At 50.1% G+C, this 11,830-nt stretch overlaps 1 protein-coding gene across 2 annotated transcripts in view; it reads right to left on the bottom strand.

The window, feature by feature from the left end:
- CCL25 (C-C motif chemokine ligand 25) overlaps nt 1-3,574 on the bottom strand; it is a 4,731-nt gene extending 1,157 nt beyond the window's left edge. The window contains exons 1-5 of one of the 2 annotated variants that reach the window (XM_012807554.2): nt 3,471-3,574; nt 3,175-3,276; nt 1,333-1,450; nt 1,102-1,238; nt 688-798 (exon numbers count right to left, since the gene is read on the bottom strand). In XM_012807554.2, the coding sequence (XP_012663008.1) occupies nt 688-798; nt 1,102-1,238; nt 1,333-1,450; nt 3,175-3,247 (439 nt within the window). In that variant the 5' untranslated portion in view covers nt 3,248-3,276; nt 3,471-3,574. Of the gene's footprint in view, nt 1-251; nt 799-1,101; nt 1,239-1,332; nt 1,451-3,174; nt 3,277-3,470 lie in introns of those variants that run through there. The other variant, XM_023515438.1, reaches the window with a different exon arrangement.
- Between the last annotated feature and the right edge of the window lie 8,256 nt (nt 3,575-11,830).

The raw sequence follows: 11,830 nt of genomic DNA, 5'->3' as shown, positions 1-11,830 counted from the left end.
CTCACAGCAACCTCCAACTCCTGGGCTCAGGCGATTCTCTTGCCTCAGCCTCCCAAGTAGCTGGGACTACAAGTACCTGCCACAACACCTGGCTATTTTTTTTGTTGCAGTTCGGCCAGGGCTGGGTTCAGGGCTGGGTTCAATATATGGGGCTGGTGCCCTACCCAATGAGCCACAGGCACCACCCTGTAATATCTTTTATAATAAAGCAATAGATGTAAGTAAAGCATCTCCCTGAGTCCTGTGGGCCACTCTAGCAAATGATTGAGCCCAAGGAAAGAGCCCTGACTTATAGTCAGTCAAAAGTGTAACAACCCGCTGCTTGTGACTGGCCTCTGAACTGGGAGCAATATTGTGGAGTCCTTACCCTGTGGTACCTGACACTATCTTCAGGCAGGGAAGGTTAGAATTGAAGGACATCAGGCTGGAATCCTCTGGACAATGGCTTAGTGTGGGGGCTCCTGCAGCTGTCTATTCACTCACCTGGTTTCATGTCAGCACTTGCTGAAGCCCCCCTGGGCAGGCTCAAGGCAGTGGTAGGACCCTAGTATATGAACCTGCAGGGGCTAACCACACAGCCAGCCTGCCTTGGTGGAAATCCCCTGTCCCAGTGTGAGATGATTTTGAACCCTCAGCCCTCAGCAAAGATGATGGGCAGAAGATGGTTACATGACCAAGAGGCCGTACTTGGATTAGCCACTGTTGGAAAGGAGGCAATCCTCTTGCCACTGAGATCACTAATCTTAAACAATGGTAGCCTGGAGTTTCCAGAACTCCTCTTCTTCCCAGCTTGAGAGCCTGTCCAAGAGATGAAGAGAGAAATAGATAAGCTCTCCACCAATACCCCTTCGGCACCTGGATACAGTTGAACCTGAAGCCACTGGCTGGTGATTTGAACTGATGAGTTTCTCATTGGTTTGAGCTTCGTATCTGCAGTAATGGACAGATCCAGATAGTGACTTGGTACGTTGGTCATTCACTCCATCCCTCACTCTTAAGCAACCGGCTGCCAGCACTCTACCCCCACTCAGAAACTGAGAAACACCAGGGCCTGGGGAGGAAGGGTGGTCCCCACAGATACAGGTCTGGGGCCTCACGCACCTTGTAGGGTCATCTGGGTGTTGTGGTGAAGTTTTGGGTGAGTCTTCTTCCGCGCATCCAGAAACTTGATGGCTCTTTGTACCTCCTTGGTCTGTGGGTTCCCACACACTAACCTGTGTCTCTTGGGGAAGTAGAATCTGGAAGGTAGAGTGGGGGTCCCCTAGTTAGGGTGCAACCGGGGAACAGAGATGCATGTGAGCCCTACCTGCCACCCCCCTTCACCCCACTTACATCACGGCAGGCAGGTTGCAACTTCCGCTCACCTCCTGGTGCTGGTAACCCCGAGCACGCCGCAGCACAGCCCACGCAGGGCGGGGGTGGTAAGCCAGGCAGCAGTCCTCAAAGACACCTGCAAGCACACGGCCACCCACACACTCATGTCTATGCTGGGCAGAGATAGCCACACACATGGCACCTGCCTGCACATGGAGGCACATATCACAGCCCTTCCAGGCCTGGCGGAAGCCAGCAGAGGCTGAGGGACAGCCTGGCTCACCCTTAGCCCTTGATACTGGGACACCCAGTAGGAGTTGGAGAAAACCCACAGGGAAGGATGTGGAACCACCAAAAGAATAGGAAACAAAACCACTTCTACTTCTGCTCTGGGAGAGGGTACAGAGGACAGATGCAGCATCTAGGAGGGGCCAGACCACTCCTCCAGCCAACTGGTTGGCTGCTCCTAAGGTCTGGCTCCTATTCTAGGCTGCCCCATCCCCACATGGGATTGGCTCAAATACCTCTTCCTCTAGTCCTCATCACAGTGACCACTCAAGTCTCCCTGGCCAGAAACCGGAAGTTCTATGTAGCTTTACATAGCACCAAAGCATTTAAAGTTCTCTAGTTGTCAGATGTCTGGACAACACAGAGATGAATCAGACTTAGTGTTGGCTTCAAGGAGCTCCTCGCCTTGTGGAGACAGAGAAGTTGATCTATGCAGAGAGGGGGATGTGCAAGGACTGGAGGTGCCCAGGGGAGGAGGAGGAGGAGGTGATCATACCAGAAAGATCTGGGAAGATAAGATGGTAGGGGAGGCCAGGATGAGTTCCTTCGCCCCACGTTTGAGGTTCTCTGAAATTTGGCTCTGCCAGACCTTGCCTCTTTGGCATCCCCCCAACCATGACTCCTGAGGGTAAGGGGCAAAAGAGTCCATTGGAACCTCTGGAACTTTGGGCTGCAGTGCCAAGCAGGTGGTTCCCAAGGCGGGGGGCCACCTTCCCCCAAGGATCAAAGTGCTGGGGCTGGGCCTGGCTCTGATAGCAGAACAATGAGAGCAAAACTCAGCACCTCCTGGGCAAAGGCTAACCTCTCAGACCCAACCAAGAGGCAGGATGGGCCAGGAAGGTTGGGGACATGGGTCTTCTGCCTGCCCAGGCTCCTGGCTAGCTGCTGAAACTCAGGGGATACAGACCCAGTGTTGGGGCTCCTAGGGAGCATTGCATGCCCAGAGCTATCTTTTGGTGTCTGAAATCCTCAAGCACCTGCTCTGGGGTTGGGGTAGGGGAAGAGGGAGGGGTTCCCCATTAATAACAAGAATGATTATTATCAGTGTTGCTAAACACTGGGCCCAGTGTCTCCTGTGGGCATCAGCTCACTGGACCTTCAATCTGGTCTGTGTAGTAGGAGTTTCCTATTCCAGAGAAGAATGAGGCTCATAAAGACTTGAGTGGAAAATCTCAGTTGGACTGTATGGATGGGGATGGGGACAGAAATGGGAATCCACTGCTGTGGTCTCCAAGGCTCTGATTTCTAACCCTTGGCCCTCAGCCCTGTAGGGTTAGGACACTGCAATGTGTCTCTGGCTATAAGTGGTTTTGCCCACAGCTGAAGCCACCCTCTGTTACTCCAGCTGCTGGAATCACTGAAGAAGGAGCTGGTGACCCTCTGTCTCTACCCCCTACTCCAGGAATTATTCAAGTGCCAAGAGCAGGAGCCACCAGAGAATTCGGTAGAGTGGGATGGGGGGAGGAGATTGAGGGATCTTCTGAAAGAAAGAAGAGAAAAATGGGTAGAGACAGAGGACAAGGAAGATGGATGGGTCCAGGGAGGCAGGGTAAGTATGGCAGAAGACAGTACCTTGGGCATGGATACCAGGGGCCCATGCCCCCACAAAGCAGGCCACCAGGCAAGCCAGAAGCCACGGGTTCATGCTGCAGTCTGGTCCGTCTCCCTGGGTGCCTGGAGGGATTAATGGGTCCACCTTGAGGAGGTGGAAAGGGGTGATGAGGACCCTCAGGAGGATGGCAGCGGGCACTAGGACACCCCCTTCTCAAGCTAGTCCCTGAGGTACTCAGCAAGAAAAGGAGGTGGCACAGAATGGGGACAAGTCTTGCTGGAGGGAGAGACCTACAGGAGAAGGACTCACGACTCACCGAGGTGCACTGGGGTCCAGGGAGACTGTCTCTGCTGCCAGGGCACAACACCAAACTCTCTTGCTTGTGGGGCTAGCGGGGTGAAAGTCACTCTTTATAGACAGAGCCCCACCCGGCCACCACCTGCCCGCCCTCTGCTGGCCCTCTTCTTTCTTGTCCTACCCACCTCCTCTTGCAGACTGTGGGCTTTTCAGTCCTGCATAGACAGGCAAAGCCCTGCCCTCCATCCATGAGCACCCTCACCTTCCCCCATCCTGGGCCTCCCCGCCAGCACCCCTGTCACTAGGAAGGGTGCCTTCTCCCTCTCCACTTCCCTCACCTGCGCGCCCTGGATAGACACTGACATCCTGAGGACAGGTCTTGGGCTGTCCAGAGCCCCTGAGAGGAAGACTTTACCTCTGCTTCTCACCTTCAAGCCACCTGCCTCCCTGGGTCCCCGACTTCACTCCATTTTTCTCTCCTTCCACACAATGGGGTGACTTAACATGTCACAGACATGTCCTAATTCTGTGAATAGGCAGGTCTATAGAAACAGAAAGTTAAGTTTGTGGTGGCCATAGGGTGGGGGAAGGGAGAATAAGGGTGTGAAGAGAGTGATTGCTCAATAATATGGGCTTCTAGGCTGGCAGTGATGGCTCACACCTTTAATCCCAGCACTTTGAGAAGCTGAGACAGGAGGATTGCTTGATGCCAGGAGTTTGAGACCAGCCTGATTCTCAAAATGAGACCTTGTTTCTACCAAACATTCTAAACATTAGCCAGGCATGGTGATGTGCACCTGTGGTCCCACCTACTTGGGAGGCTGAGGCAGGAGCATCCATTGAACCTATGAGTTCAAGGCTGCTGTGAGCTGTGATCAAGACACTACACTCTAGCCTGGGTAACAGAGTGAGGCTCTGTCTCTAAAAGAAAAGAGTAAGGGTTTATCATTGTTCTAAAGTTATGTAATGGTGATGGTTGCATAACTACATAATGGTTGTGATAAATGTCACAGAATGGTGCACTTTCCATGGGTTAAAGGCATGCCTGGCGTGTGAATTTTCTCCGACCTTATCTTGAGAATAATCTCAACAAAGTGTTATGAACAGCCATCACAACAAAGAAATGCTCTGGCTTCAGAAGAACAACTGGAAGCCCTAGATAGCCATGCCTGAAGCAAGCAAAGCAAAATTCATGGAGAAGGCATTTCTTCTTTCCCTTGGGTCATTGGGACCTATCTCCGACGGGAGCAAAGGAAGCCAGGAGGTGGGGGTGAGGGAAGGTGGGCAACGGGAACCGCAGAAGCCTCACAACTGATTGCTTTTAACTTTTCATTGCCCACATCCTTAGCTACATTTGACCCCTTGGAACCCCTTTCTCATTTTTTACTATTCTGGGCCAGGCCACCGAGCTTAGCGGGTGGAGCTTACAGCCAGAGGCGGGGCTTACTGAACAGCACCAAGAGCTGGGGCGGGGCTGAGTCGGTGGAGGTTTGTAGTGTGGGCGGGGCTTGACAAACAATACGTTTAGTCCGGACCGGCTTACATTGCCACCCCCCGCCCCTATTCCAGCAGATCAGATTCTCAGCAGTCCAGTTGCCGCCCTCAAGTCGGTCCTGGGCGTTGCTCCAGTTCCTCCGCCTCTTCTTCTGGTGCGTGAAGCTGGGCCCGGACGCGGCTCCGCGTGGCTGCGGGCTTGGGGACGCAGCGTGCTGGGCCGGGGCCAGACTCCCCGCTACAGCCCACTGCCCCATACCTGCCCTATGGTTGGGCAGCAGCCAAGACTTGACGTTAGTCAGAATAGGAGGGGTGTGAGTCCGACTCGCTGACTCGCCCCTCTCTGTTTGTCCCACCGGCAGCCTTCGGAGAAAGGGGCCTCACCTAGGGTATATGGGGATGAGAGCTTGGGACCCAGGTGTCCAGGTTGAAGCCACGATGCTCAGGGAGGGAAACGAGGCCCTGAATTAAAGCCCTGAATTCTGAAGACGACAGCTGCTAGAGTGAGGGCCAGATCACAGTTGGGGGTTAACTGGGAGAAGCCAGGCCTCCTCCATTCCTGAAGCTGCCGGAGGCATTAAGTATCATCTACTGCTAGCAAGGTACCCTTTTCTCTTCAAGTGTGAAATTTGCACAGCTAGGGAGATGGAAGCTTCCCTACCCCATTCTAGCTTCTGATAGAGGGCAGTTGGGGATGGTCTCCAGCCTCAGAGCCAGGAGGGTTCAGAGGATAGACAGGAGTCTTCCTACCCAGTCACTCCAGTGGCTGGGTGGTGGGCAGGGGCGAGGGGGACTCTTGGGAAGCACCCCCACCACCCCAGGAGGATCCTCCCAGGTACTCACAGTTGGCCTAACTGTTCAGAGGAGGAGACTGAGGGTCTGAGAGGCTAAGTTTTATTGGGGGGAGGGTACCCAGGAAAACTTGATTTTTATTTCTTCAATATTGTGACAGAAAGGGGGATAGTCCCCTAGTGGGGATAAGTCTTAGAGCTAACCTGCGGGATGGTTAGCAAGGGTGCAGGGGCACGTGGGGGGGGGGGCTCCTGCAGTCACTTTTGCTTATCAGACCCCAGCTGCTGAAGCTTTAATACTTCAGTTCCCTGTTTGGCCTCTGACAGAAGCAGCTGGGCTGCCCTCCCCCAATAGCATCATATGGACTATACCACATACCAGGTGCCTGTCTCCAGGCCTGAACTCCTATTGTGCCCAGCTACCTCTTTTTATTTTGAGACAGGAGCCTCAAGCTGTCCCCCTGGGTAGAGTGCTGTAACATCACAGCTCACAACAACCTTCAACTCCTGGGCTCAAGCGAGTCTCCTGCCTCAGCCTCCCAAGTAGCTGGGACAACACCTGGCTATTTTTTGGTTGTAGCTGTCATTGTTATTTGGCAGGCCTGGGCTGGATTCGAACCCACCACCTTGGGTGTACGTGGCTGGCACCTTAGCCACTTGAGCCACAGGCGCTGAGCTGGCTACCTCTTTTTAAAGATAATGTGTTTGAGGCCTTTCTTCTTTTTTGATGTAGGCAATTTATTGCTACAAACTTCCCTCTTAGAACAGCTTTTGCTGCATTCAATCAGTGCTGTTATGTTATATGGCCATTTACTGTTTGTCTGGAGATATTTATAAATGTCTCTTTGACCCCTTGGTTGTTTCGGGATGTGTTTAATTTCCACATACGTGTGAATTTTCTGAAATTCCATCCATTAACTATTACTGATTTCTAGTTTCATATCATTGTGGTCAAGAAAGATATTTGATATAACTGCAGTCTTCTTGAATTTGTTCAGACTTGTTTTGTGGTGTAACATATATTTGATCTATCCTGAAGCATGTTTCATGTGCACTTGGGAGTAATGTGTATTTTGTTGCTGTTGGATGGAGTGTTTTATATATGTATGTGAGGTCCTTTTAGTCTAGAACAGTGATTTTCAAGCAGTAATTTCATAACATTGGTATGCCGTGAGAGGATCTTAGGTGTGCTGTGAAATTTTTAATTCATTAATTAAATGATTTTTGAAAGAAGTTCAGGCTCGGTGCCTGTGGCTCAAGAGGCTAAGGCGCCAGCACATACATCTATGGCGGCAGGTTCGAATCCACCCGGGCCTGCCAAACAACAATGACGGCTGCAACCAAAAAATAGCCGGGTGCCTGTGGTCCCAGCTACTTGGGAGGCTGAGGCAGGGGACTCACTTGAGCCCAGGAGTTGGAGGTTGCTGTGAGCTGTGATGCCACAGTACTCTACCTAGGGTGACAGCTTGAGGCTGTCTAAAAAAAGAAAGAAAGAAAGAGAAGTTTAAAGCACAGTAAGTATATTCTTTTTTTACTTTTTTTTTTTTTTGAAATAGAGTCTCACTATGTCACCCTTGGTAGAGTGCCATAGCATCACAGCTCACAGCAACCTCAAACACTTGGGCTTAAATGATTCTCTTGCCTCAGCCTCCCAAGTAAGTGGAACTACAGGCACCTGCCACAACACCTGGCTATTTTTTTGTTGCAGTTGTTTAGCTGGCCGGGGGTGGTGGTGGTGGTTTTAACCCACCACCCTCAGTGTGTGTGGCTGACACCATAACCACTGTCCTACAGGCGCCGAGCCTTTACTCTTTTTTTTTTTTTAAATAACATAATTTAAGTATGCCATGGAAGTTTAACTACAAGTTCAAGTGTGCAACAAAATAAAAAAGGTTGAAAAACACAGCCTATAGTTCAAATCTAACATTTCCTTATTGATATTCTGTCTGGATGATCTATCCATTGCTGAAAGTAGGGTGTTGCAGTTCCTTACTTTTATTGTATCGCAGTCTCCCTTCATATCCATTCATACTTGCTTTATATATTTAGGTGCTCTGATGTTGGGTGCATATGTAGTTATAATTGTTTTATCCTCTTGATGAATCGACTATTTTATCATCCTATAATGACCTCCATTGTCTTATTTTACATTTTCTGACTTTTAAAGTCTGTACATCCACTACAAGTATAGCTACCCTTGCTGTCTTTCAGTTTCAATTTGCAAGTCGTATCTTTTTTCCATCCTTCATTTTCAGTCTCTGTGTGTCCTCACTCCAGCTGCCTCTTGCTTTGGTCCAGATGCACAGTGGTTGTCCAGCAACCAGAGAAGGGGACACAAAGGGTATTTTCCAAGATGCCTTGCAAGCCCTGGACTGACATTAAAGGACTTAGTTTACAGACAGTCCCTGACATAGTTGGCTCTTCAGCCTCCTGGAAGGTTGGCTTTAAGGGGTATCCCTCCTGTCTTCCAAGGGGCATCTGTTAGCGGTGGCTGGGGTGGGGGCTGTGGCTCTCCAGGGGGAATCAGATTACTGGCACTGCCAAAGCCAGTAATGCCCTTGGCCCCAGTCTTTGTGCTTCTCCTGCCCATGCAGGATGTGTGGGGGCAGACAGCTGGGAAGGGTGGGGTGGGGAAGAGAATGGCAGGGCTTGAGGAGAGGGTCCCCTGGGGTCCTGAGTTTTTCTTCCAATCTGCTTCCACAGATCCCCTCAATGCAGGTTTCCTTTTCTTTGTTTTGTTTTGTTTTTAGAGATGAGGTATTGCTCTGTTGCCCAGGCTGATGTGCACTGGCATGATACAGCTTACTGCAATCTCCAACTCCTGGGCTGAAGTGATCCTTTTTCCTCAGTCTCCCAAGTAGCTGGGACTTCAGACACATGCAACCATGCCTGGCTAATTTTGTACATAATTTTTTTAGAGATGGGGTCTTGCTATATTGCCCAGGCTGGTCTCAAACTACTGGCCCCAAGTGATCCTCACACTTTGGACTCCCAAAGAGCATACAGGCATGAGCCACTGCACTGTGCTCCATACGGGTTTTCTGAGTATCTCCATTTGCCGGCTGTGGCAGGCAGGTGTGTGGCAGCCATCAAAGATGATGGTGACTCCATGAGAGAAAATATCAATTAAATTTAAGAAGGGGAGTTCAGTAGTTTCCCACCCAATGGGTGTAACACATGACCTTATGGCACAGTCCTTGGGTGTAGCACACAATTGCAACTCTGAATTTTACCTGTCATGTGTAAACTATATAAACTAATGGTTTGTACCCTCACATTAAACTGAAATTGTTTTCATTTTTGTTGTTGTTGTTGAGACAGAGTCCCACCCTATGCCCTAAGCAGACTGCAGTGTCGTCATAGCTCACTGCAACTTCAGACTTGGGCTGTGGGCATCCTCAGCCTCTGGGAGCTGCTGGGATTATAGGCGCTTACCATGGCACCTAGCTGGGTTTTTCATTTTTTTAATGAGTCTAGGTCTTACTCTCACTCAGACATGTCTGAGCTCAAGCAATTCTCTCACCTCAGTGGGTGCTGGAATTACAGGTGCGAGCCACTGAGCCTGGCTGAAATTGTTTTAAAAAGGGAAAATAGATGGTGGCGATTTCTCATTGAACACCTGTTTGGGACCATTTGCTATTCATTCAATAAACACTTATCAAGCACCTACTGTGTGCCAGGCATGGGGGCTGGATGCCAGGGACAAGCAGTGAAGGAGATGGTCCTGTGTACTCATAGTCTAGTTGCACAGCAGACAAGAGAAGCAGCAAATAACAAAGCAAGATACTCAGAGAAGCATCATGGCCATCAATCCTAAAGATAAGAAGACTCTGGGACTAGCTGGTAAGGAGAACCTCAGGAATTTTAAGAAATTTTTTTGTGAATCTTTCTAAGAGTAGAATGTGAACGTTTTAAAGCAATAACTGAGAAAATGACATGAAGGCTGTGTTGACCAGTTTGATGGAAGTATTTCAGATTGCATGTGAAAACCCCACACTGTACCCCAGAAGTACATTAATGTACATAGTTACCATTCAATAAAAAAAAAAAAAGAAAAGAAAGAAATTTTTTTGTAGAGGCAGTGGACTTGCTCAGGCTGGCCTCAAACTCCTGGGTGCAAGGAATCCTTCCACTTTGGCTTCCCACAGTGCTGGGATTACAGATGTGAGCCATTGCCTGGCCTGGGGTGCTATATTAATTGTGGCTTTTTATTCTGATGCTTTTGACATCTGGGACCTTGCAGACATTATGCCCTTCCCAGGGCTTTCCAGTTCTTAGAGATGATAGGGATTTTGCAGTAAGTGCACCTCTCAAATGCAAACCAATCAATTCAGAACCTAGACCCCCACTACCTCCTTCATCTGAAACTCACAGTTTGGGTCACTATGCACCTGTCCTAATCACCCTAGGGCCAGATACTAGACAACTAGGGATGGACCCTACACCCCAAAGTCTGCTGAAATGACTCACACGACCTTGCCTCCCATGCTTGCTTCTGCAGAAATGACAATGTAGGCCCACGTTCTCCATTCTGCCTCCAGCTGACCAGCTCTGCTGCTTCCACCTGTGGCCCTGTACTTCCTTCTCTTAGGAACTGAGTCATGAATCATCTTTTTGGTGGCAGTCATCTCCTGATCTGTTGGCCTTGCCAGACCTACATAATAATAAAGCCTACATTTAAAAACAGGTGCCCATGGCCGGTTACAGTGGCTCATACCTGTAATCCTAACACTCTGGGAGGCTGAGGCAAGGGGATTGCTTGAGCTCAGGACTTCAAGACCAGCCTAAGAGCAAGACTCTGTCTACTAAAAACAGAAAAACTAGCTGGGCATTGTGGTAGGCACCTATAGTCCCACCTACTTAGGAAGCTGAGGCAGGAGAGGTTCCTATCAGCTGACACCACAGCACTCTATCTAAGGTGGACAGAGTGAGACTGTGTCTCAAGAAATGACAACAGCAGGCCAAGCATGGTGGCTCACACCTGTAATCCCAGCACTTGGGAGGCTGAGGTGGGTGGATTGCCTGAGCTCACAGGTTTGAGACCAGCCTGAGCCAGAGCAACACCTTGTCTCTAAAAATAGCCAGGTGTTGTGGCGGGTGCCTGTAGTCTCAGCTATTCGGGAGACTGAGGCAAGAGAATTGCTTAAGCCCAGGAGCTTGAGGTTGCTGTGAGCTATGACAGCACACACTCTACCAAGGGCCACAAAAGGAAACTGTCTCAAAAAGAAAGAAAGAAAGAAACAAACAAACAAAAAAACCCCACAAACAGGGCGGCGCCTGTGGCTCAAAACGGTAGGGTGCTGGCCCCATAAGCCAGAGGTGGCGGGTTCAAACCCAGCCCCAGCCAAAAAAAAAAAAAAAACACAAACAATAGCAGCAACAGTAACAACAAAACCCCAAGGGCTTGGCACCATAGCACAGTGGTTACGGTGCCAGCCACATACACCTAAGTCGACGGATTTGAACCCAGTCCAAGCCATCTAAAACAAGGATGACAATAGCCAGGCATTGTGGTGGGCGCCTATAGTTCCAGCTACTTGGAAGGCTGAGGCAGTAGAATTGCTTAAGCCCAGGAGTTTGAGGTTGCTGAGCTGTGATGCCACGAAGATGGCATAGTGGGACTCTGTCTCAAAACAAACAACAAAAAAACCCCCAAGTACTCAGTGTGATATGTGGGGAACTGAAGACAGAGGGCAGATAACAGACACACCATTGCCTGGGTGGCATTAATGCTGGTGGAGGATGTTCACGGGATCCTGCCTGCATAGCATCCTAGAGGGCCATCTGCATGCAGGCAACATGGATACAGAGGGCACCACACAGGAAACAACAGGGGATGGGACCTGAGGGACACGCAGGTATTTATCAGAGGCTAGCAGGTCATTAGACCTGCCAACTGTAGAAGGGCTGGATTTGGACATGGGAGGAGGTAGGTAGCAGATGAGGTGGGCAGCCAGAGGCTATTCAGGGCCTCACTACCAGGGTGAGCTTCAATAAGAGGGCAATGGGAGGCTGCAGAAGGGATTTATTTAGCCAGGGCAGGGTTGTGGTCAAGCCTGCATATGAGGCCTGCCAAGGTCTTAAGATGCACCTA

The sequence above is a fragment of the Otolemur garnettii genome, unplaced genomic scaffold, assembly GCF_000181295.1.
Source record: "Otolemur garnettii isolate 467f Iridium unplaced genomic scaffold, OtoGar3 scaffold00071, whole genome shotgun sequence".
Lineage (NCBI taxonomy): Eukaryota > Metazoa > Chordata > Mammalia > Primates > Galagidae > Otolemur > Otolemur garnettii.
This window is presented reverse-complemented; position numbering and strand designations above follow the sequence as displayed.